This window comes from Scyliorhinus torazame, chromosome 11 (assembly GCF_047496885.1).
Source record: "Scyliorhinus torazame isolate Kashiwa2021f chromosome 11, sScyTor2.1, whole genome shotgun sequence".
Classification (NCBI taxonomy): domain Eukaryota; kingdom Metazoa; phylum Chordata; class Chondrichthyes; order Carcharhiniformes; family Scyliorhinidae; genus Scyliorhinus; species Scyliorhinus torazame.
Genome location: NC_092717.1, coordinates 8,433,524 through 8,460,235, shown reverse-complemented (window position 1 = coordinate 8,460,235; position 26,712 = coordinate 8,433,524). Strand labels below are relative to the sequence as shown.

Genomic DNA, 26,712 nt, shown 5'->3' with positions numbered 1-26,712 from the left:
AGTAGCCAGGAGAACGAGACAAGGGGAGGGAAACGAGGAGCGAAAAGTCAAGGATGAAAAGAGAGCAGCTCAGGTTTTGGGCGAAGCTGTGGAAAGTTCGCTTTGTGCTTTAGAAACAGTTTGTCTGGACGCTTGCCAGTTCAGGCTGCAGAATCTGTCCCACAGAAACTGCTGCGCTGGATTCGAGGCCTGTACAAATGGTAGGGTTGCCAACTGTGATTAAAAGTATTCCTGGAGGTTTCGTCACATGACCTGCACCCAAACTCCAGGCGTCAGCCGGCCAACACATCGCCCACGTGACACGCTGCCTTCCTGGGCGAATTGGAAAGCAAAAAGACTCAAGCCCCCCAATTGGATGTTGCTCTCTGTCTGCCAGACATCATTTTTCTCCTTCATTTGCAATGCTTTTGAATCTGATAAAGAGAAATGTTCAAAGAAAATAACTTTAGAAAAACTCTTTTTTGATGCCCCGATGATATTTCTCCAGGGTCGCACGCAGCAGTGTCCTGGAGATTGACCATCAATTCCTGGCCAATCCTGGAGGGTTGGCAACCTTACCAAAAATGGAGCTATGTCCTCCATCATCTATGTGTGCAGGTGTGTGTGTATTAATGTGTGTGGATATTTGTGTGATTGTATTTGTGGGTGTGAGTTATTGTGTATGTGAGTCTGTCTGTGTGTGTGATTGTAATTGTGTGTGTGTGTGTATGTGATTGTGTGTATGTGATTGTATGTATCTGTGTGTATGTGTATGTGAGTCTGATTGTATGTGAATATATGTGTGATTATATGTGTGTCTGATTGTATGTGTTTGATTTTCTGATTGTGTGAGTGTATATGTATGATTGTGATTGTGGGCGAAATTCTCCAGTATCGGCGCGATGTCCGCCGACCGGCGCCCAAAACGGCTCAAATCAGCCGGGCATCGCGCCGCCCCAAAGGTGCGGAATCCTCTGCATCTTGGGGGGCCGAGCCCCAACCTTTGTATGTGTGTGCGATTGTATTTGTGTATGTATGTGTGTGTGTGACTATGTGTGTAGAGGGTGTGTGTGATTGTACGTATGTGTGATTGTATGTGTGTGTTTGTATGTGTGTAGAGGGGTGTGCGCGATTGTATGTGTGTGTGTGAGACTGTGTGTTTGTGGGTGTATTACTTACATTACACTGTATGCGTGTTTGTGTGCGTTAGTTTGTGTGTGTTGGCCTGTGCATCCGTATCAATGTGTTTGTGAGTGTGTTTGTGAGTGTGGTTGTGTGTTTGTGAGTGTGGTTGTGAGTGTGTTTGTGAGTGTGGTTGTGTGTTTGTGAGTGTGGTTGTGTGTTTGTGAGTGTGATTGTGTGTTTGTGAGTGTGATTGTGTGTTTGTGAGTGTGATTGTGTGTTTGTGAGTGTGGTTGTGTGTTTGTGAGTGTGGTTGTGATTGTGTGTTTGTGAGTGTGGTTGTTTGTGAGTGTGATTGTGTGTTTGTGAGTGTGGTTGTGTGTTTGTGAGTGTGATTGTGAGTGTGGTTGTGATTGTGTGTTTGTGAGTGTGGTTGTGTGTTTGTGAGTGTGATTGTGTGTTTGTGAGTGTGATTGTGTGTTTGTGAGTGTGGTTGAGTGTGATTGTGTGTTTGTGAGTGTGATTGTGTGTTTGTGAGTGTGGTTGTGTGTTTGTGAGTGTGATTGTGTGTTTGTGAGTGTGATTGTGTGTTTGTGAGTGTGATTGAGTGTTTGTGAGTGTGATTGTGTGTTTGTGAGTGTGATTGTGTGTTTGTGAGTGTGGTTGTGTGTTTGTGAGTGTGATTGTGTGTTTGTGAGTGTGATTGTGTGCCCTCTGTGCACGTTTCATGCAGACATGCCGAACTGTGACAGTTTTCCATTCTTTCCAGCTGTCCGTCCCCAGCTGACACATCGGTTTTTCTTTCACAATTTGTTACACTGTCAGTTACTCCCAGCACTTCATGTGACTTTGATTCAGCACACCCTGACCTTCACAATAAAAACCTTCACTGCAAATCTCACAAAGCATTGGGAATGACTTTTCGAATCCATTTGAGGGAACAGTGAGAGTAAATATGGAGAGGGTAAGAGTGATTAACAGTGTCAGCCGGCCAGTCAGAGCAAGGAGATTTTCTCAGGGTCTTTATCTGCCTTGGGAAAGTGAACTTGCTGAACAATGTAAGATTATTATTTGATAAATTTGAAGAAACAACGTTTTACTTTGTCTCTTTTCCTCTCTACAGGAAATATCACAGTAAGCAGAATAAATTAGACGAGGCTACAGAATATTTCCTTACAGTGCAATATGAGGAAAGCTCGGACAGACTGGGTTTGTATCCACTGGAGTTTAGAAGAGTGAGAGGCAACTTGATTGAAACATTTAAGATCCTGAGCGGTGTTGACAGGGTGGTTGTGGAGAGAATGTTTCCTCTTGTGGGAGAATCTAGAACTAATGTGTTGTGTTATGCTGCTTGGGATAACACGGGCTGCTACTTGATGCAGTCTTTACTAAAGGATGCTCCAGACTCTGAAATGAGTTCAACATGTTTATTGAACTATTAACACAGTTCTCAAATGTGTTCAACTCTCTGCTAATCTAACTGCAGTAACTCAGTCTAACTGTACCAGCTTGCTCTAAGCCACGTGCTGGGGTGTGATGCTGAGGATACACCCTGTCTAACTCTCTAGATGTCTGTCTGTGGAAAGAGGCAGGGTGTGAGTGCCTCATCCCTTTTATAGTGTTTATGTCATGCCCCCTTGTGGTGATGCCACCTCTGAGTGTCCTGACTGCCCATTGGTTGTGTCCTATTCTGAGTGTTCATTGGTTGCATGTTTGCATATCATGATATAGGGGTCACTGTTTAAAAATAAGGGGTCACCCATTTCAGACAGAGATGAGGGTAAGTATTTTCTCTCGGAGGGTTGCGAGTCTTTGGAATTCCCTCCCGGAAAAGGCAGTGGATGCAGAACCTTTTGATTATTTTTGAGGCAGAGGTGGATAGATTATTGGTAGATACGGGGGTGAAAGGTTATCGGGTGTCGGCAGGAATTTGGAGTTATAATAATAAGAACCTTTATTGTCACAAGTAGGCTTACATTAACACTGCAATGAAGTTACTGTGAAAATCCCCTCGTCGCCACATTCCGGCGCCTGTTCGGGTACACAGAGGGAGAATTCAGAATGTCCAATTCACCTAACAGCACGTCTTTCGGGACTTGTGGGAGGAAACCGGAGCACCCGGAGGAAACCCACGCAGACACGGGGAGAACGTGCAGACTCCGCACAGACAGTGACCCAAGCTGGGAATCGAACCCGGGACCCTGGAGCTGTGAAGCAACAGTGCTAACCGCTGTGCTACCATGCCGCCAATTGAGGTTACACCCATGATCTTATTGACTGGCGGAGCAGGCTCGAGGGACCAAGTGGCCTATTTCTCGCTCCTTGTTCACGTGTAACAATCCCACCCAATCTGGTGGACACCGATGTGATCCACAACAACCACACCTGCACAGTCGGTATCTGCAACTCGAGGAACTTCAGATTGATGAGCTGGGGTCTGAGCTTCAGACGCCGCGCCACATCCGGGAGGGAGAAAGGTTTTGTTTACAGGGGGGCTGTCGCAATGGCTTAGCTTCGGTACATCGGGTTCCGTCACAAGCAGGAGGGTGTGACGACGAGCGAGGCAGACGTGGCGACCCAGAAGGTAACCCTGGGGGAACCTCAGCCCTTGCAATTGTCCAGATTGTTGGAGCTTGCGTGGTGGGTCAGAGCAGGGACGGCAAGGAGGATGGGCAGACTGACCTCAGCGCTGTGCTGCAGGGGACCAATCACGTTGGGGGGGGGGGGAGAGTAAAAAGGGATGTTATTGGAGACAGTGTAGTTCGGGAGATGGACACAGTTGTCCACCATCGACGACATGAATCCTGAGTGCTGTGCTGCTCGCCCGTTGTCAGGGTTACGGACACCTCCTCAGGGCTGGAGAGGAGCTGGTAGTGGCCGGGGAAGATTCCAGGTTAGTACCAACAACAGAGGTCAGTTGAAGAAATGGGGAGCAAGGGCAGCAAGGAGATTTTTTTTTTTTAAAAAGCATAACCACTAAGTTAACAAAGCCTAGGTTATCACCTGTGCCGCAACAAATCGGCATAGAGTAAATAAGATTAGAGAGCTGGATTTGTGGCTTTAAGACCGGCTTTGGAGAAAGGAGTTGCGATTTGAAAGTGATTGGCCGCTGTACTGGGGAGTGAGGGAGCTATACCACTGGGGTCAGCTTCACCCGAATTGTACTGACAGCAACGCCCTGACTAAAAGTGGAAAACACTGGTGTAGCCACCTGGGTTGGCCACTTCCCGACTGAAAATGGAGGTCCGCAAAGAATGCAGGGAAATTCAGTCAAGCCAGGAAAAACTAGCAGGTGCAAAGTTTCCTGTGTATTAGAACTTGCAGAAACCCAGACAGCACTGAAACTAACAGCCGTCTGCATATTAATGAGCGATCCCCGGGAACAATCAAAACATTTAAGGTAAATAAGGCCAAGCCAGACTCCTCAGTGCCAGCAGGAGCCAAGACAAAGGAAGGCCAACGGACACTCAGGGACCGCCCAGCGATCAGGGAACGGCTCCAGTATTGGAGAAATCGATCCAAGTGATCGGAATGTAGTCCAATCACTTGGAACCAGATACGGGCTCCGCCCCGAACGGCGCGAAGCCCCTGGGGACTATAAAGTAAAGCCCCCAAGTTCAAATCGTCCTTCTTGGCAGCTCGAAACAACCCTTGACCGTGACCTGCCTAAGCTGCCGCATCAACCACGTAAGTCTCCAGTCAACGCTCGCTATGAGATAGGCGCTCCTAGCTACCAGTCTATACCAGCTTTGAATCCTGCAGACTCAGAATCGAACGAAAGGCCATTTGTTCCCCTGACCTGGTGGGCCAATTCCAAAGCTAAGTATAGGCCTATAGTGTTAGACATAGTCTAGTAAGTAGAGTTTATACATGAGTAGTGATTGACTGTGTATAATAAATGTGTTTTGATTTGAACCTTACTAACTGGTGTGTTGAGTTATTGATCAGCACTTGAACCTGAACCTCGTGGTGGTATCATAAAGATACCTGGCGACTCGAGAGGAAAGGTTATAGAAACAGAGCCAATTAAGTAAAGGCACAACGAGTAACATTTAAGAGCCAACCAAAAGTTAGCAACACTGGACAATCTTAGCGGGTCTGACAGCAGGTGTGGAGAGAGAGAACGGGGTTGACGTTTCGAGTCTGGATGACCCCTTGTCAAAGCTCCTGGCTCATGGGGCGGGTGTTCAAAGAGACAGGCACGGCAACAAATTGGATCAGAGTAGAGAAAAATGGTAAAAAGATCAAATTCCAGGTTCTTTACCCGGAATGCAGAAGATCAATGAACTGCTGCCACCAATAGGAATGAATGAGTCCGATAGCATAGCCATTACAGAGGGTGCGGCCAGTGCTGGGAATGGAATATTCAAAGATATTTCATATTTTGAAAAGGTAGGAAGAAAAGAAAAGGAGGTACAGCAAGTGATGAGGAAGACAAATTGAATGTTGTCCCTTATTGAAAGGTCCTAAGACGGGCTGGTTCGGTGGGTTGGCCGTGATGAAAAAATTGCCCCTTAGTGTCGAGGGATGTGCAGGTTAGGTGGGGTTGTGGGGATAGGGTGGGGGAACAGGCCTGGGTAGGGGGCTCTTTCAGAGGGTCGGTGCGGACTCGATGGGCCGAATGGCTTCCTTCTGCACTGTAGGGATTCTCTAGTTCTATGGGGGCGGAGTATAGAAGAAAGGAAGTCTTGTCAGAAGGGTACAGGGCATTGGTGTGACTCCACTTAGCACAATTGTACGTAGAGATTTGTAGGTATACAATTACGGTCTCCTTGCTTAAGGAGGGATATCCTTGTATTAGAGTCAGGTTAGAGGAGGTTCGCCAGGCTGATTCCTGGGATGAGCGGGTTGTGTGATAAGGAAAAGTTGAGCAGGTTGGGTCTACACTCGTTGGAGTTTAGAAGAGTGAGAGGTGATCATACCGAAACATATGAGTTCCTGAGGGGAGGTGACAGGGTCAATGTCATTATTGTTGTCAGTTGTCCCTCAATTCGAGGATGGCGGCTATTCAGGTCACCCGTGGATTTTGGAGGGACTGAATGTGATTCTCGACCTACAGGTCTTTGGGCGCACAGGGGAGATGCTGAGGGAAGCATTCTCCTCAGGGAGGAATCTACACTTGCAGCAAAGTTTCAGAATAAGGGGTTCACCCATTTAATGTGGAGATGAGGAGGAATTTCTTCTTGGAGGGTTGATTTTCCTTGGAATTCTCTACCCCAGAGGGCGGTGGAGGCCCAATCACTGAGCATTTTGAAGGTTGAGGTGGACGGATGTTTGAACTACAGAGGAATCCAGGGTTCTGGGGAACAGGCAGGAAAGTGGAGTTATTGGAAGGCAGAGCAGACTTGACAGGCTGTGTGGCCTATACTGGCTCCCATTCTGTGCGTTCTTATGTAACCTGTCTACAGTCGCAGTGAGTTACAATGAGTGTGGAAAGTTCTAATCTTTCATTAGTTTGGCCATTATCCAGAATGATTGAAGGGAGACTTTTGAAATTGTCTGGAACATTGCAATAACCCAAGGTCATTCAGAAAGCTTTGTGCGAATTTCACTTTTATCAGAACACCAACGCTTTTATGTCATCCTGAAGAAGTACAACTTTTAAAATACATTTTGCTCTCTGGGGCGAGATTCTCCGACCCCCCGCCGGGTCGGAGAATCGCCGGGGGCCGGCGTGAATCCCGCCCCCGCCGGTTGCTGAAGTCTCCAGCACCGGATATTCGGCTGGGGCGGGAATCGTGCCATGCCGGTTGGCGGGCCCCCCCGCGCGATTCTCCTTCCCGGATGGGCTGAAGTCCCGCCGCTAAAGTGCCTGTCCCGCCGGCGTAGATTAAACCACCTACCTTACCGGCGGGACAAGGCGGCGCGGGCGGGCTCCGGTGTCCTGAGGGGGGCTCCCGCGCATGCGCCGCCCGGAGATGTCATTTCCGGCCAGCTGGAGGGGCACCAAAGGCCTTTTCCGCCAGCTGGCGGGGCGGAAATTCGTCCGGCGCCGACCTGGCCCCTTAAGGTTGGGGCTCGGCCCCCAAAGATGCGGAGCATTCCGCACCTTTGGGGCGGCGGGATGCCCGACTGATTTGCGCCGTTTTGGGCGCCAGTCGGCGGACATCGCGCCATTTCCGGAGAATTTCGCCCCTGATCCCTCATTTGGATTTTACAGTGCTCCGTGTGGTCCATGTGCTCCTCCAACTTCAATCTCCATTTCGACTCATATTAGTTGATCCCAGTCAGATCAATAGTTGTGTGCATCACAATTCATTTGGTTTAACCAGATATCATTCTCTCTGTCACTGAATGCCCAGGAGTGTGTATGTCTGTGTGCGTGCATGTCTCTGCGCAAGCGTCTCTCTGTGTGCGCGTGTCTGTGTCTGTGTGCGTGTCTGTGTGCGTGTCTGTGTGTGTGCATGTGTGTGCCTGTGTGTGTGTGTCTGTGTGTGTGTCCGTGCATTTCTGTGTGCATGCTTATCTCTGCGCATGTGTGTCTCTGCGTGTTCCTGTGTGTGTCTGTGTGTGCGCGTGTCTGTGTGCGGCGTGGCTATGTGCATGTGTGTTTCTGAGCGCGTGTGCCTGTGTGAATGTATGTTCATGTGCATATGCATCTGTGTGTATATATGTCTATGTGCCTGCGTGTCTGTGTGTGTCTCTGTGCGTGTGTGTCTCTGTACGTGTGTGTCTCTGTGTCCGTGTGTCTCTGTGCGTTCACGTCTCTGTGTCTGTGTGTCTCTGTCCATCTGTGTCTGTGTTTACGCATGTCTGTGTGCGTACATGTCTGAGTGCGTGCATATCTCTGTGTGCTTGTGTGTTTTTGAGCACGTGTGTGTGTGTGCGCGTTGATGTGCGTGTGAGTCTGTGTGCATGTGTTTCTGTGTCTGTGCATGTCCCTGTGCATGCTAGTCTGTGGGCGTGCGAGTCTGTGCGCGTTTCTGTGTGCGTGCTTGTCTCTGCATGTCTGTGTGCGTGTGTGTCTGTGTGTGTGCATATCTGTGTATGCATGTCTCTGCATGCATGCGTGGCGTGTCTCTGTGCATTTAAATGTGCCTCTGTATGTATATGTCTCTGTGACCTCTGTTTGCCTGTCTGCATGTGCTTATCTGTGTGTGTGTGGGCATATGTCGTTGTTCGCACACCTCATTGTGTGTACATGTTTCTGTCTGCGTGTGTGTCACTGTGTGTGTGTGTGTGTGCATGTCTGTCTGTAAATGCGTGTGTGCAGGCGCTGCCAGTGGTTTGAACATATGCACTCACATAGATCAGCATCTGGAGGGAAAGGAGATGAAAGTGGAAGACAAGGAAGACAATGATTTTCTTTGTGGGGAATGCAAGTTTCCCTCTGTGACAGGGCAGTAACTCCCACTGTTATATGGAGCGTCTCACAGTTACGATCCAGTTTGACTGGCTCCCACGGGCAGTGCCCTGTCAGTGGTAGGTGAGGTTTACCGCCTCCTCTTTTCTATCTCTGGCAGACTGCACACAACTTCAAAAGCTCAACTGTATCAACAGATATAGTTTCATGAGTGAGGCAGGAGTTGGCGGATCGGCTTGTGATTAATGAAGCAGAAACTGGAAGGACATCAGTCACACATCATAATGAAAATATAATCGCCAGAACCCGACACAAGACACATATTTATGTTCAATAAATACGGTTACCGTCTCCTCTTTCTTATCACAAACTGGAGGGGATGAATCTCTATAACCTCCTCCAGCCCTGTAACCCTCTGAAATCTCTGCACGCTTCCAATTTTGGCTTCCGACAGGTTGTGCTGTTACAGGTTGTAGGGAAATATAAGCTGCCTGGACCTTATCCCTCCCTAAATCTCTCTGTCTCTCTCTCTCCCTCATCCTTTAAGAAAATCCTTTAAACCCTGTTTCTGCTTTTTATTCACCTGTTTCAATATTCTCTCCTGGCTTGCTGTCAACTGTTGTTGAAATTCCTTGGTACATTTTACTCCCCAATATTCAAGATGCTCTACAAACGCAAGCTGGTGTTTTTGTTGGATAGTTTTCTGTGACTATTTTGCCACAATGTTTTATCTCGGTGATTCCTCAACGACTCTTCCTCGGGCTGATCTGTTCCCTGTAAGAACACTATTCACGACGCCCTATGCTGCTCTTGTTTGGCCCCTTGTTCCGCATTGTAACCAATCACTATTTGTTGATGGACCCTTGTCAGTGTACTCTGTCGATTATTATTTTGTCGACTATGTGCGTACTGCGTACGTTCCCTTGGCTGCAGAAAAATACTTTTCACTGTACTTCGGTACATGTGACAATAAATATCAATCAATGAATGGGACCTACTATTGCTCAGTCATCAAGAGTGACTGTGAAAAGGCAACGTGGAGCCCACCTGGTCGCTGTTCAGCTGCCTTGACACTCTCGTGTCTCCGTCCGTGGTATCATCGACAATGGCATTGCGGTTGACTTCGCTAATCTCCTCGGGATCGTTCCCCCGTGACACACGAACATTTCCTGAAATTTGACCCTATTCACCTGCACGAACAAGAGCTTGCAACACGCTCCCGATAAGGTCACGGCGGCAGAGTTGCAGAAGGTTTGAGGGAATTCCCGGCGTGTTTTTTCCTACACAATACCAGTTGGTGCAGTGTAAAAATAATCCATTGGGCTCCTCAGAGACCTGACGTGATAGGGAAGACTATAAGTGGTAATTTTACGCATTGGTAAATCTCCATTCTGGATTGGAGAAATAGCAAATAGATATGAAGATAGAAGCACGATTTGCATTTCTAGAGCACCTTTCATGATCTCAGGACACCCCCAAAGCACTTACCAGCCAATTAAATACTTTTGGAGCTTAGGCGCTGTGGTCCTGCAGGGAATTCAGCAGCCAATTTGTGCATAGCAAGATTCCACAAACAGCGAGGTGACAATCCCTCGCTGACCTACATGTTTTGGAATGTTAATTTAGAGATATGTATTGACCCTGACGATGATGATCATTTCCCTGAAATAGTGCCGTAAGGATCTTTCACATTCCCCCAAAAGGGCCAAGAGTGCCTCGATTTAACATCTCACCCAGCACCTCTGACAGTCCTTGGGTGCTGCACTGGAGTGTCAAGTCTGGCATTTTCTGCTCAAGTGCCTGGAGTGGGATTTGAAGCCATACACTGACTCGTTGGGTGGAGGGAGAGGGGGGGGGGTGGGAGACAGCTGACAGCCGTGTCATCAAACTGTGTGCCCAGCAACGTCGTTATGGGTTACCCTGTGCTGTGGCGCTGGTTAAATGTCCTGTACCAAGCTCTCTTTCACTCCAAAGCCCAGGGTGATGGTCAATGAACAAACTGCATCTGACCCACAACCCAGATTTGAAACACCTCTATTCTAGCACGCAGCAAGAAGGAACAGTTGGATTCTCCTGTCCAATCTCCTTGTAGTTGTGACTCCCGTGTTTCGAAAAAACGGCTTATAAAACTAAAAGACATTGGAATTGTAATGACGTCAAAAACCCTGTCTTTACCCAGTTATTATCTGTTTTCCTTCCCTTTTAGTGAAGTACATGAGAGAAGCCACCCCTTACATTAAGAAGACCTCTCCCGTCTCCGAGCTCGGATGGGAAACTCTCCCCCCGGAGTCCCCCAGGCCTGGTTCCGCGGCCACAGAATCTCCCGCAACCCCTCCATTCTCATTACCCAGTGACTCCAAAGACTGGAAGAGCATTCCGCTGAAGATGTGTTACGTCACGCGAAGTCTCAGCACCCCAGACCCACAAAACAGGTAACCTCGTTTCCTCTTTCTTCAATTAGCCGTTATATTTATAAATAAACAGATCACAAACAGGGCAAGACTGGCCGCGAATACCTTTAAGCAGTCTGTTCGTGAACTTACATGCGCCGACGGGAATAGTGAGGCGATTGAGAATGTGCTCGAGGTGGTTAGGTTTCATTGAAAGAGCTATACCGATCGGCAGCAGACGAGCAAAACGGACCAGAGATGAAACTAGAAGCTCAAATCTTCCCTCTCGTGGAGATGTTGAACTGAGGACCCAATTGCTTTCTCTGGTGCATGTTAAAGATTCCACGACCACAGCGGAACTCCCCTTGGCATCCTGGTCAACATTTATCCTTAAACTATCATCACGAAAAACAGATTATCTGGTCATTATCATAGTGTTGCTAATGGGATCTTGCTCTGCACAAACTGACTGCTGTCTTCCCTACATGACTGCACTTCAAAACGTATTTCATTGGCTTCATTCCAAGGAAGGACACACTGAAGGACGTACCAGAATTGCAAGTCTTTTTTTCCTTCATTCATCCCTCTCCCTTCACCTTTTTGTTGCCACAACTGACTTCCATCCAAGCTGTGCTCCTTCGCCCCCGCCCCCTCCCCCACAGCCACACTGCTTTTACCGCGCTCCTTTCCAATCCCAATTCCCCCCACGAGACTCCCTGCCCATCTGCCTATGAATTGGACGCCGGCGAACCCGATGTTCCGAGAGTGGATCCTTTCCTTTTACAAAGGAGGACAGCCCATCATCACTCTGCACGCAGCAGGATAAATAATAATAATAATAAATAATAATCGCTTATTGTCACAAGTTGGCTTCAATGAAGTTACTGTGAAAAGCCCTTAGTCGCCACATTCCGGCGCCTGTTCGGGGAGGCCGGTACGGGAATTGAACCCGCGCTGCTGGCCTTGTTCTGCATTACAAGCCAGCTGTTTAGCCCACTGTGTTAGGCACAAGTTTATAACAGAGAAACTCAAATAGCAGCAACGTACAGACAAGAGACCTGGCAATGAAAGTCTTGAGAACGAACAACTGAAGAGAACATTAAGAGTATTGTTATTGGGAATGTGTTGGTCTTGCACAGGGAAAAGCCTGAAGAGCGGTCACCCAAACATGGTAAATTCAGTGACCAATTATATGGGAGTGAGATGGTGGGGGGGCTGATACAGGAATTCTGGGGGCAGTGCAGCAAATCAAAGATCAACTCAGAGCATTGTTCGGCGAACTCTCCTCAATGTGCATTGGCAAACCTGGTGCACACGAGATGCCGAGATTACTATATTTTCTCTCTAATCCATCTTTCAGAGTCAGTCCTTCCAACTCAAATGAGACCACATTGCCAGCTATCCCCAGGGACTGCAAAATACGGCGTATGCTGGAAATCCCGAGCAGCACGCCGTTACAATATCAGTGGTGGCTCAGTGGGTAGCACTCTGCTTCTCCGGCAGAAGGTTGTGGGATCAAGTCTCACTCCCACAGGCTTCAATGCAAGAAGGGCTGACACGGAGGGAGTGGTGCCCTGTGGAAGGTTCTGTCGTCCAAATCAGACACTGAGGCTAGACCCCATGATGTCTTTCCAGCGGGTGTAAAAAATTCTACCGCACTATTTTGGCGAAGAGCGAGGCTGCTCTCTCCGGTATCCAATATTTATCCCTCAATCAACATGGCAAAAGCAGATTATCTGCTCACTATCACACTGCTGGATGGAGCTGGTGTGTGTCGCCTGTCCGTTCTCCAACCAGTTTCCATGGTGATAGTTCTGAAGAGTACGGTAAGCTATGAATCTTTTTTTTGGAGAGGAGCCAGTTGCCAACTCTTGATTGGATGTTTTTTGGAGATTTCATCACGTCACCTCTTACCTCCAATCCCCCCCCCTCACACTCCAAATCCAAACCCCAAACTCCCATCACCAACTGCCACACTCCCACTCACAACCATCTCACCCCCACAATCCCACCTCCGCCTGCCCCACTCCCACACTCCCTGCCTCCAAGTGCCCCACCCCCACACTGCCACCGCCAACCGCCCCACCCCCACACTGCCACCGCCAACCGCCCCACCCCCACACTGCCACCGCCAACCGCCCCACCCCCACACTCCCTGCCTCCAAGTGCCCCACCCCCACACTGCCACTGCCAACCGCCCCACCCCCACACTCCCTGCCTCCAAGCGCCCCACCTCCACACTGCCACCGCCAACCGCCCACCCCCACACTCCCTGCCTCCAAGTGCCCCACCCCCACACTGCCACCGCCAACCGCCCCACCCCCACACTGCCACCTCCAACCGCCCCACCCCCACACTCCCTGCCTCCAAGTGCCCCACCCCCACACTGCCACCTCCAACCGCCCCACCCCCACACTCCCTGCCTCCAAGTGCCCCACCCCCACACTGCCACCGCCAGCCGCCCCACCCCCACACTCCCTGCCTCCAAGTGCCCCACCCCCACACTGCCACCGCCAACCGCCCCACCCCCACACTGCCACCTCCAACCGCCCCACCCCCACACTCCCTGCCTCCAAGTGCCCCACCCCCACACTGCCACCGCCAACCGCCCCACCCCCACACTCCCTGCCTCCAAGTGCCCCACCCCCACACTGCCACCGCCAACCGCCCCACCCCCACACTCCCTGCCTCCAAGTGCCCCACCCCCACACTGCCACCATTGTTGACATGTCCATTCACAGGGCACAACTCCTTCCAGGTGAACAATGAACACACTCTTTCCAACTTTAACGATTCAATAAATATCCTTTTCTTTCCCAAGTGTAGCATTTTTCATCAGAGAATCACTGAATGGTCGCAGCACAAAAGGAGACCATTCGCCTCCTCCTAGCAGTGCTGGCTCCCTGCAAGAGCAACTCAGCTAATCCCACTCCCCTTCACTCTCCCCATGGCTTCGCAAACATTTTCTCTTCAAACGTTTGTATTTCCCTTGAATCTGTCTCCACCGCACTCGCTGACAGTGCACAGGAGACCCAAACACCCGCTGTGCCAATAGGTTCCTCCTCTTGTGTTAAAAGGATTTGGTTTTAACATCCCTGTGAGCTTTCTCTCAGTCATTGTTCACAACACCATCTGGACGATTAACCCTGGTCAACCTTGGGAGGGTTGGCAACCCAAAGTGGGGCCTGGAGGAGCAGAACACAGCCTGGCAAAATTAGCCCCCCTAGGGTCATTGCTGGGTCTTGGCCAGCCGGTACGTCTTTCTCTAGTTGTGCCAGTATGTTCTCTCTCTAGTGCTGAGCCACAAGCAGGGCAACATTTCAAATTCACCCCACCGGTCCCAGCCTTAACTGATATTTCCCGCGGACCTCCAATCTTGAGGGCTGAATTTTCTCTCGCCCGCTCCCAAATCGTGTCCCTAAAGTGGATGCAACACTGAGAAAAAAATGGGTGTTAATCCCCCCCCCCCCCCCCCCCCCCGCACTCCCAAAAAGCACCTAAACCACTGGAACCTGCCCACCCCCCCCCGGGGAAAAAAATCATCAAACTTAAGCAAAATGAAGTATGTTTTATTTTTTCCCCATTTTCTTGGAACACTTCCATTATAAAATTATTGGCGCGATGCGCAGAATGACCAAGAATGAAGAATCATCCAATTGGGTAAGAGAGTTATTCCCATTCCAATTGGCTGTGTGAAAGAGGTGTCCTGGAGGATGAACCAATAGCACTTCCAGGAGGAAGACCATGCGTTGAAATCCCCAGGAATGGAGCCTATCAGAGTTGGTAACTCAGTCTGACAGTCTCGCCTGGTAGGAAGAGAGCTGTTCCGAGTTCACATTTTGACCTAACAAGTCCAGCATTAACCACGCTCGCGGGTGCGAGAAATCTGAAAGGCAGGCAAAGTGGTGGAAATACTCAACAGGTCAGTTAGCATTGTGCGGGGAGAGAGAAACATGTTTCACACTGATAAAGCTTTGCCAGGGCCGATTGAAGGTCATTGAGAGCTGAATCACCACCTCCCTCTCCTCAGGTGCTGCCTGATCTCGCAAATCGCTCACACCGCGCATTGTGTTTATTTTTTTTACAGCTTTGCTAATCTAACCTGGACTGTTCAGACCTTGAGCTTTGCAACTTGAACAATTCAGCCTGATATGAATCGCTCACTTTAAACAACTTCTTTTTGTCAGTCATGTGGTGATATGCATCACTGTATATACACAAGGGGTTAATGTAAATACTAAGTAACCACTAGAGGGAGAACTAGGGATATCATGACATGCAGACATACAGCCAATGGGTCATTACAACAGGACACAACCAATGGGTAATCAGGACACCCAGAGGTGGCACTACCACAAGGAGGCATTTCACAGCCCATAGAAAGGAACAGGGCACACATGCTCTGCCTCTTTCCACAGACAGACATCTAGAGAGTTAGACAGGGTTGATCAACAGCATCACACCCAGCACGTGGCTTAGAGCAGACTGGTTTAGTTAGACTGGGTTACTACAGTTAGATTAGCAGGAGAGTCAAACTCATTTAAGAACTGTGTTAATAGTTCAATAAACATATTGAACACATTACAAAGTCTGGACCTTCCTTTGTCAGAGCAGACATCAAGGAGGTAGCTTATGCTACACGAAGAAGCAGAACACAACTCACACTCGGTAAGCTGTGCGTTGCCAATGAATAATGTGGCCACGGTATAGGATTGCTCATGATGCCTGTGTATTCCAGGCTGTGTCTCTCTGGAAATATCAGCAACAACACCACCCACACAACTCGTGCAACAGAACAGAACTTCCCTAATGGACCCGCCTAGGAATCATGTCGCAACATTTTTCTCCATAGTTCCAGGCCTGTTGTTTCAGATTGACTTTGAACTGTCATCAGTTTCATTTTAGATGGGCTCTACCCCAACCGTGATCGCATACTTCACTGTCCCTCCCTTAACCATCACCCTGTACCACAGGTGCTGGCATGCAAGGGTCAGCCCTATTGCTTGTGTGTTTTTGCAACTCCCAGGTAGACCTGACACAGAGCAGGGAGCACCAAACGTAACTTCAGCGAGAAATGACCTAACGAACCAGTGACCTCAACCACTTAGAAGGACAAAGGGGGCACCAGGGACTTAGGAACACCGCCCCCGGGAAGCCCCAAGCCACTCAGCAGCCTGACTTGGAAATGTATCACCGTTCCTTCACTGTGGCTGGGTCGTAATCCTGGAACTCCCTCCCTAACAGCACTGTGGGTGTACCTACACCACTTGGACTGCAGCAGGCTCAAGAAGGCAGCTCCCAACCACATTTTCAAGGGGCAATTAGGGATGGGCAATAAATGCTGGGCTAACCAGCGACGCCCACATCCCACGAGTTAATTAAAAAAAAATAAAAGGCAAAAGCCGTCTTGATCAGGGCAGATTTCCCCCTCATTGTGATTGGCTGTAGAGGATCAGGGCGATAGAAGTTTGGAACTCTCTTCCACAAATCACAATTGGCACTGGATCAACTGTTCTTTCTGAATCTTGAGATTGGTAGATTTATGTTAACCAAAGGTAATGAAGGTTATGGGCAAAGACTGGCGCATTGAGTTGGGTGACAGATTAGCCATGACCTCATTGACTGGCAGAACACGCCCAAGATGCTGAATAGTCTCCTCCTGTTCCCATGTTTCGAAAAAGATAAGGGTGTAGAGTGCAGGTGGCAGTTGAGGTCTCTCTGTGACGGCCTTGCCTAACCTTCAGGGCCCAGAGTCCGGCACAGAAGCGCAACGAGAGAATCGGCCCCATTATTTCTCGAAGTGGTGAAGGGCCTGCTAAATCGTAAATGTTGACCCGGCTTCGTTATTTTAATTGCCGTCTCCTTTAGGCAGTTTGAGCTCCATTCCCCCGACTGCAAGTACACAGTTGTCCTGCGGTGTAAGGATCCCAGCACAGCACAAGCCTGGTTCAATACTGTTCAGACTAACGCCAACAACCTGACGGCTAAGGTCATCGGAGAAGTCAAAGATCAACTGGGAAGGACAGGGATAGCTGGGTGTCGAGAGATACGACACATTGGCTGGCTAGCAGAAAAGGTAAGAGTGCTTCTTATCCAGTAACTGCTGGCTCATTTCAGGAGCTGTATGAATAGAGTTTGCCAGTTTCTGAAACCCACCATAATTTGTTGGAATGCACATTCTCATTAAGCCTTCCACCAAAAACCTTGGTAAGTTTTTTTGGCCGTAACAATACGCGATTGAAGGGGGCGTACTTTTGTAAATGCTCATGTAGTGTGTCTCCAACATGTTGCTGATTGGTCCACTCGAGGAGCGTGATGTTATTGGTAGTCATGGCTACCTTATGGATGCGACTTTGAAGCTCCCCGGCGGATCCAGTGGCCGCTATTTTGAAGAGTAGAGGGGTTTTCCTGGTGCCCTGGTCAATATTTACCCCCTCAGCCAACAGCACAACAACTGGTTGTCTGGACATTATCATGTTGCCATTGTGGGATCTTGCTGTGCACAGATTGGCCACTAGATTCCCTACATCACAACAGTGACTACACCTCGGGATTACATCATTAGCTGTAAAGCATCTGGGAGGCCCCGAGGGGTCAAATCTTCTTGGATTTCTCTTTTATGAACAATTTATCACCGTCGGCATCTTTGGAACAATTTATTATGATAACGATGCGACTTTACATGGATGCAATGTAATAAAAGCAAAATACTGAGGATGCTGGAAAGCTGAAATAAGAACCGAATGTGCTGGAAACACTCGGTATGTCTTGCAGCGTCTGAGGAGAGAGAATCAAGAATTGCCCCGTGTGCGAAGGTAAGACTTTTCAAACTTACCTTGGATCCGGACTTCAGTCCGTGAATCCTCTGAGGGTCCGTCAACCACAGGTCCTTCACAAGCTGGTCCGGCTCCACAATAGCTGCGCGGGCGGGGTGGGGGTGGTGGGGGAGGGGCGTGAAGAGATGCCTACCCCTGCAAGGGAGATGGCCAGGTCGGGAATGCAAGCCCGCACCCATCTCCCGCGCCAGCGGAAATTGGGAGTGGATGGAATCATTGAATCAATGAATTTACAGTGCAGAAGGAGGCCATTCGGCCCATCGTGTCTGCATCGGCCCTTGGAAGGAACACCCTACCTAAGCCCACACCTCCTCCTATCTCCGTAACCCAGTAACCCCACCTAACCTTTTTGGACACTAAGGGCAATTTAGCATGGCCAATCCACCTAACCTGCAGGACTTTGGACTGTGAGAGGAAACCGGGGCACCCGGAGGAAACCCACGCAGACACGGGGAGAACGTGCAGGCTCCGCACAGACAGTGGCCCAAGCCGGGAATCGAACCTGGGTCCCTGGAGCTGTGAAGCAACAGTGCTAACCACTGTGCTACTGAATCCTAGCATGAAATTCCCTGACGCGGCGGAAATCCAGCCCTTTATATCCTTTCTGTTCAATGCGGCTTTCCACTGGGCTCAAAGCGGTACCCTCCGACTTCCACTCAAAATGCATCTGAACTATTTGTGGGGAGCTTTGGGAAGATAACTATCTGTGGCAGTGAGTTCCACGTTCCCATCACCCTGAGCAAAGTTCCTGCTGAGTTCCTTACGAGGTTTATCAGTGACGATTCTGCACTAGGCCCCTTATGTTTTGGACAAATGTTACTTTGAGGGCATGAGGAAAGTTTAATACTTTCAGAGGGTCACTGCAGTATTATTTATCGCACATTTTGAAAAACAAAAGCGAAAGCGAGGTAGCAGATAGCCACAATGGAGCAACAGGAAACAGGCAACGTAGGCAGTCTGCAATAATATCTTGTAGGGCATTGACCTCTGCAAGGGATAAAGAGGAATTAACTTGCTGTTGTTTCTGGAAGGGCTGCTACCATTTGTCAAAGTGGGTAATTGGATTCTATTGACCTCCAGGCTACAAATGCAGAATCACTTTTTACTTCTCAACCTGCCTGAAAGGCTTCTTATTCAAATACAGAACAGAAAGGAGTATTCTTTAACAGGATTGATAAATACACGGTTATTGTTGTTGCTGTTTCTTCAAGCTCAGAATTGCTGGCCGATGTTTAAGGGCTTTCATTCAGGACTGCACAATTAACTCACCCCAGCCCTCTTGGGGCAAATGAATTGAATCTGGTAGGAGCAGAATTCTGGCAGTCCATCCACAGAGGACAGGCTCCTCGAGCTATAATTAAATGTTCTCACTGGCCTCCCTGGAAAAAAATAGTTGTTCGAGAAAGCCAGCAACAGTGTAAAAAGAACTTGTGGTTGGTTACTCTCCACGTTACTGTAGCTCCGAATAAAACCTTGATCTGCATTTTGAATATCCTCATTGGAAAACGATTATCACTCTCGGATGTCGAAAGGAAATATTTATGTTCAGGGCGTGCAAAAAATTGCATCTATGGGAAATAAGAATTGTTTTACACAGCAAGTTATCATAGAATCAAGAGTGCAGAAGGAGGCCATTCGGCCCATCGAGTCTGCACCACCCGTCTGAAAGAACACCCCACTTAAGCTCACAATTAAGGATGGATACAGAACTGGCTAGGTCATAGAAGGCAGAGAGTAGCAATGGAAGGGTGCTTTTCTGATTGGAGGGCTGTGACTACTGGTGTTCCGCAGGGATCAGTGCTGGGACCTTTGCTGTTCGTAGTATATATAAATGATTTGGAGGAAAATGTAACTGGTCTGATTAGTAAGTTTGCGAATGCCACAAAGGTTGGTGGAATTGCGGATAGCGATGAGGACTGTCGGAGGATACAGCAGGATTTAGATTGTTTGGAGACTTGGGCGGAGAGATGGCAGATGGAGTTTAATCCCGACAAATGTGAGGTAATGCATTTTGGAAGGTCTAATGCAAGTAGGGAATATACAGTGAATGGTAGAACCCTCAAGAGTATTGACAGTCAGAGAGATCTAGGTGTACAGGTCACAGAAAGGGGCAACACAGATGGAGAAGGTAGTCAAGAATACATATGGCATGCTTGCCTTCATTGGCCCGGGGGAGTATAAAAATTGGCAAATCATGTTGCAGCTGTATAGAACCTTAGTTATCCAAACTTGGAGTATAATAATAATAATAATAATAATAATCGCTTATTGTCACGAGTAGGCTTCAATGAAGTTACTGTGAAAAGCCCCTAGTTGCCACATTCCGGCGCCTGTTCGGGGAGGCCGATGTTCAATATAGTGTTCAATTCTGGCCGCCACACTACCAGAAGGATGTGGAAGCTTTAGAGAGAGTGCAGAAGGGATTTACCAGGATGTTGCCTGGTATGGAGGGCATTAACTATTCAGGGCAGCACGGTAGCATTGTGGATAGCACAATTGCTTCACAGCTCCAGGGTCCCAGGTTCGATTCCGGCTTGGGCCACTGTCTGTGCGGAGTCTGCACATCCTCCCCGTGTGTGCGTGGGTTTCCTCCGGGTGCTCCGGTTTCCTCCCACAGTCCAAAGATGTGCATGTTAGGTGGATTGGCCATGATAAATTGCCCTTAGTGTCCAAAATTGCCCCTAGTGTTGGGTGGGGTTGCTGGGTTCTGGGGATAGGGTGGAGGTGTTGACCTTGGGGAGGGTGCTCTTTCCAAGAGCCGGTGCAGACTCGATGGGCCAAATGGCCTCCTTCTGCACTGTAAATTCTATGAACTATGAGGAGAGGTTGAATAAATTTGGTTTGTTCTCACTGGAACGAAGGAGGTCGAGGGGCGACCTGATAGAGGTCTACAAAATTATAGGGGCATAGACAGAGTGGATAGGCAGAGGCTTTTCCCCAGGGTAGAGTGGTCAATTACTAGGGGGCATAGGTTTAAGGTGAGAGGGGCAAGGTTTAGAGTAGATGTACGAGGCAGGTTTTTCACACAGAGGGTAGTGGGTGCCTGGAACTCGCTGCCGGAGGAGGTGGTGGAAGCAGGGACGATAGTGACATTTAAGGGGCATCTTGACAAATACATGAATAGGATGGGAATAGAGGGATACGGACCCCGGAAGTGTGGAAGATTTTAGTTTAGATGGGCAGCATGGTCGGCACAGGCCTGGAGGGCCGAAGGGCCTGTTCCTGTGCTGTACTTTTCTTTGTTCTTTGTTCTTTGAAAGGGCGGCAGAAGCAGATTCAATAATAACTTTCAAAAGAGAATTGAATAAATACTTGAAAAAGAAAAATATTGACGGAGAAAGAAAACAGCAGGTGAATGGGACTTCCAAAGGGCTGGCACTGCCTCGATGGGCCAAACGGCCTCCTCTGGTACTGCTTGATGCCGAGACACACAAACCGAAGGTTACTTTTCAGACTGGAGTTCCCCAGTTACGCAATTCGCCAATGATAGCCTTTCCTGCATTCTAAGAACTCAGGGCAAAACCTCAAGAAACGTTCAAATATTGACTTCTAATTAAACTAACATCATTATGGCATCCTTCCTTTCAGAAAGGAAACGAGAGAAAGGCTGGCCCTGAATCTGCTTGTGGATTGAAGCCTGGTTTGTCAAGGGAAGGGAACGTCGATTGGGGAATTGAGCACACACAGCTCACAGTGTTTCCCATTTCCCAGATGTTTATTTTCAGGAAATCAGGGAATACCGCAAATCCGATATACCGATAGCTCCGATCTGGCCTCCCGACGAGCAAGATTCTGCCTCAGGCATAGAAGCTTGCAATTGCGAGGCGTAATTTTCGTCAGATGTTTATTTTAAGCTAACTTTTGTTTCAAGTTGTCTCTTTTACGACTCTTCCCGCAATTATAAAGCCATATTTTCTGAAGCGCGGCTCTTTAATTCTCTGGAGCCTTGATCAGTCCATCGCACGATGGACTCTCTGAGATAAGGGTTGCTCCTTACTCTGGGTTTTTTTTTGATTTTGGACTCGGAGGAGTGGTTCCCCCTCAGGGATCCTCCCTCTGTGATTTTTTTTCATCAGGCAACAAAAAGATCACGTGAAGAGGGAGACCATTTGATTTAAAAAATATATATATTTAAAAATGTATTGTCACACGTAGGCTTACATTAACACTGCAATGAAGTTACTGTGAAAATCCCCTAGTCGCCACATTCCGGCGCCTGTTCAGGTACACAGAGGGAGAATTCAGAATGTCCAATTCACCTAACAGCATGTCTTTCGGGACTTGTGGGAGGAAACCGGAGCACCCGGAGGAAACCCACGCAGACACGGGGAGAACGTGCAGACTCCGCACAGACAGTGACCCAAGCTGGGAATCGAACCTGGGACCCTGGAGCTGTGAAGCAACAGTGCTAACTGCTGTGCTACCGTGCCGCCCGCATAGTCCAAACATATTCAATAACACAACACAAATCAATAACGTTCTCAACACCCCCACAGTTAATAGTTTGTACAATTTCCCCTCCTTTTCACTCCCTCCCCTTCCCTCTTCTCCCCCGCCCCTACCCCAGCAGCACTGCAAACAATTTCTCAAACATGGTCATGAACAGCCCCCACCATGTCTCAAAAGCCCTCCGCTGACCCCCTCAACTCCAACTTAGTCTTCTCCAGCCGGTGGACGTTATACAGGTCCGCCAGCCAGGCCGCCAATCCAGCAATATCCTTCGCCGGGCAGTTAGAGAGGCAAAGGCCATGCCATCGGCCCTCCTCCCCTCCATCAGCTCCGGGATTTCCAACACCCCAAAGATCGTCGCCATTGGGGCGGGCCTGACCTCCATCTCCACAATCTTCAATGGCCAAGACCATTTGATTTTGATGTTCTTGCCAGGTATGTAATATTGTCTCAAATATCTACAAACCTGTCGATTTATCGGAAGAGCCAAGGGGATAGTTGTAATGTCAGTGGGTAATGCCAATGTCCAGACGCCCAGACCAATGCTCCAGGGACACGGGTTCAAACCCCACCATGTCAGCTGGTGGAATTTAAATTCAATTAATAAATCCGGAATATAAAACTGATCCACGGCGACCGTGATGACAATCATCAATTGTTATGAAAACATAATGGTTCCTCCTTTCGGGAAGGAAATCTGCCGTCCTTACCTGGTCTGGCCTACACGTGACTCCAGACCCACAGCAATGTGGTTGGCTCTTAACTGCCCCAGCAAGTCGCCCAGTTCAAGGATAAATTTGGGATGGGCAACAAATGCTGGTCCTGCCCTGCGATGTCCACACCCACATGGAAGAATATTAAGAATGTTCTCACATTTCCATCCAGGTAATCAGCTTCTGCAGCTCTGGCATTGGGGTGTGACGGGCAGGGCTACCACTCCAGGTGACACCCCCAGATTTCCTCCATGCCCAACAGTCCCCGCCCCACCACCTTTTCAAGAGAGTTTACGTAGAAGATACTGAGCATGTTGTAAACAGGAGACTTCCAGATCTCTCTGGCCGTGTGCAGTGTGTTGGAGGGCAGGCAGGATAATTAACATTCAGAGGTTGCATGTGAAAGGAAATCAATGTTGGCTGGAGGATACTCATTTGTTTCTGTCCAGTTAGTTAGCCCACGCACCTCAGAATTGGAAGAAGATTAAAATCTGAACGTGGTATCCAATTATCATGCAGCAAGTTGTATTCAGAATGCTGATTAAAGGGAGCTTGGGATATTTTGGGACAACCTTTTGAAGTGAAGCGCTGAGGGAGCTGAGTGAGCGCAGCACTGAGGGAGCGCAGCGCTGAGGGAGCGCAGCGCTGAGTGAGTGCAGTGCTGAGGGAGCGCAGCGCTGAGGGAGCGCAGCGCTGAGTGAGTGCAGTGCTGAGCGAGCTGAGGGAGCGCAGCGCTGAGGGAGCACAGCACTGAGGGAGCGCAGCACTGAGGGAGCACAGCACTGAGGGAGCGCAGCGCTGAGGGAACGCAGCGCTGAGTGAGTGCAGTGCTGAGGGAGCTGAGGGAGCGCAGCGCTGAGGGAGCACAGCACTGAGGGAGCGCAGCACTGAGGGAGCGCAGCACTGAGGGAGCGCAGCGCTGAGGGAGCGCAGCACTGAGGGTGTACAGCACTGAGGGAGCGCAGCACTGAGTGAGTGCAGTGCTGAGGGAGCTGAGGGAGCGCAGCGCTGAGGGAGCACAGCACTGAGGGAGCGCAGCGCTGAGGGAACGCAGCGCTGAGTGAGTGCAGTGCTGAGGGAGCTGAGGGAGCGCAGCGCTGAGGGAGCACAGCACTGAGGGAGCGCAGCACTGAGGGAGCACAGCACTGAGGGAGCGCAGCGCTGAGGGAACGCAGCGCTGAGTGAGTACAGCACTGAGGGAGCGCAGCACTGAGTGAGTGCAGTGCTGAGGGGGCTGAGGGAGCGCAGCACTGAGGGAGCGCAGCACTGAGGGAGCACAGCACTGAGGGAGCACAGCACTGAGGGAGCGCTGCACTGAGGGAGCACAGCACTGAGGGAGCACAGCACTGAGGGAGCGCTGCACTGAGGGAGCGCAGCACTGAGGGAGCACTGTACTGAGGGAACGCAGCACTGAGTGAGTGCAGTGCTGAGGGAGCTGAGGGAGCGCAGCGCTGAGTGAGTGCAGCGCTGAGGGAGCTGAGGGAGCGTGGCGCTGAGGGAGCGCAGCGCTGAGGGAGCGTGGCGCTGAGGGAGCGCACCGCTGAGTGAGTGCAGCACTGAGGGAGCACAGCACTGAGGGAACGCAGCACTGAGGGAGCGCAGCACTGAGTGAGTGCAGTGCTGAGGGAGCTGAGGGAGCGCAGCGCTGAGGGAACGCAGCACTGAGGGAGCGCAGCACTGAGTGAGTGCAGTGCTGAGGGAGCTGAGGGAGCGCAGCGCTGAGGGAACGCAGCGCTGAGGGAGCGCAGCACTGAGTGAGTGCAGTGCTGAGGGAGCTGAGGGAGCGCAGCGCTGAGGGAACGCAGCACTGAGGGAGCGCAGCGCTGAGTGAGTGCAGCGCTGAGGGAGCGCAGCACTGAGGGAGCGTGGCGCTGAGGGAGCGCAGCGCTGAGTGAGTGCAGCACTGAGGGAGCACAGCACTGAGGGAGCACAGCACTGAGGGAACGCAGCACTGAGGGAGCGCAGCACTGAGGGAGTGCAGCACTGAGTGAGTGCAGTGCTGAGGGAGCTGAGGGAGCGCAGCGCTGAGGGAACGCAGCACTGAGGGAGCGCAGCGCTGAGTGAGTGCAGCGCTGAGGGAGCGCAGCACTGAGTGAGTGCAGCGCTGAGGGAGCTGAGGGAGCGTGGCGCTGAGGGAGCGCAGCGCTGAGGGAGCGTGGCGCTGAGGGAGCGCAGCGCTGAGTGAGTGCAGCACTGAGGGAGCACAGCACTGAGGGAGCACAGCACTGAGGGAACGCAGCACTGAGGGAGCGCAGCACTGAGGGAGTGCAGCACTGAGTGAGTGCAGTGCTGAGGGAGCTGAGGGAGCGCAGCGCTGAGGGAACGCAGCACTGAGGGAACGCAGCGCTGAGTGAGTGCAGCGCTGAGGGAGCGCAGCACTGAGTGAGTGCAGCGCTGAGGGAGCTGAGGGAGCGTGGCGCTGAGGGAGCGCAGCGCTGAGGGAGCGTGGCGCTGAGGGAGCGCAGCGCTGAGTGAGTGCAGCACTGAGGGAGCTGAGGGAGCGCAGCACTGAGGGAGTGCAGCACTGAGGGAGCTGAGGGAGCGCAGCACTGAGTGAGTGCAGTGCTGAGGGAGCTGAGGGAGCGCAGCACTGAGGGAGTGCAGCACTGAGGGAGCTGAGGGAGCGCAGCACTGAGTGAGTGCAGTGCTGAGGGAGCTGAGGGAGCGCAGCGCTGAGGGAACGCAGCACTGAGGGAGCGCAGCGCTGAGTGAGTGCAGCGCTGAGGGAGCGCAGCACTGAGTGAGTGCAGCGCTGAGGGAGCTGAGGGAGCGTGGCGCTGAGGGAGCGCAGCGCTGAGGGAGCGTGGCGCTGAGGGAGCGCAGCGCTGAGTGAGTGCAGCACTGAGGGAGCTGAGGGAGCGTGGCGTGAGGGAGCGCAGCGCTGAGTGAGTGCAGCACTGAGGGAGCGCAGCACTGAGGGAGTGCAGCGCTGAGTGAGTGCAGCGCTGAGGGAGCGCAGCACTGAGTGAGTGCAGCACTGAGGGAGCGCAGCGCTGAGTGAGTGCAGCACTGAGGGAGCGCAGCGCTGAGTGAGTGCAGCACTGAGGGAGCGCAGCGCTGAGGGAGTGCAGCGCTGAGGGAGCGCAGCACTGAGTGAGTGCAGCACTGAGGGAGCTGAGGGAGCGTGGCGCTGAGGGAGCGTGGCGCTGAGGGAGCGCAGCGCTGAGGGAGTGCAGCGCTGAGGGAGCCTAACACCTAACAAGCACGTGTTTCGGGACTTGTGGGAGGAAACCAGAGCACCCGGAGGAAACCCACGCAGACGCGGGGAGAACGTGCAGACTCCGCACAGACAGTGACCCAAGCCGGGAATCAAACCTGGGACCCTGGCGCTGTGAAGCAACCACACTACCATGTTGCCCTGTCATTATCTAGTCATTGTCATGGTGGGATCTTGCTGTGCACAAATTGGCCACTACAGTTGCTATATTACAACCGTGACTACACGTCAGGAATATAACATTAGCTGTAAAGCACCCTGGGAAGTCTTGCGGTATGGATTTTTTTCAGATGTTGTATTCTCGAAATGCCCTGGGACAATTTCCCCTTTCCTACCCTTTTGAAAAGTTCTTTGTTGGCTGCAATGCATTTTGGGATGTCTTGAGGTAGTGAAAGGTGCTGAAGGCACTGTATAAATGTGGGTTGTTGTTGTCTAAGAGGCGATGGGATGAATGACTCCTTAACGCTCTCCATTTCTTTCTTCATCCAGTCACTGGGACAGAGTGAGAAGCAGCAATGGAAGCCTGTACTGGTTGTAATCACTGAAAAGGACATGGTGGTCTACCCCAGCATGCCTCGCATGAAAGAATCCTGGTTCAGCCCAGCTCACACCTACCCGTTACTCGCTACCAGGTAAGGAGAAACTACAAACCTCCCTATCTATAATCAATGCTTCCTTCAGTTTACCACGGAATCGTGATTTT

The 26,712-nt window shown here is 50.5% G+C and overlaps 1 protein-coding gene across 1 annotated transcript in view; it reads left to right on the top strand.

The window, feature by feature from the left end:
- Positions 1-26,712, top strand: part of sntb1 (syntrophin, basic 1) — a 145,709-nt gene that overhangs the window by 71,237 nt on the left and 47,760 nt on the right. Inside the window, exons 3-5 of the mRNA XM_072466915.1 lie at positions 10,611-10,836; positions 16,663-16,870; positions 26,499-26,641. Coding sequence (XP_072323016.1) covers positions 10,611-10,836; positions 16,663-16,870; positions 26,499-26,641 — 577 coding nt within the window. The remainder of the gene's footprint in view (positions 1-10,610; positions 10,837-16,662; positions 16,871-26,498; positions 26,642-26,712) is intronic.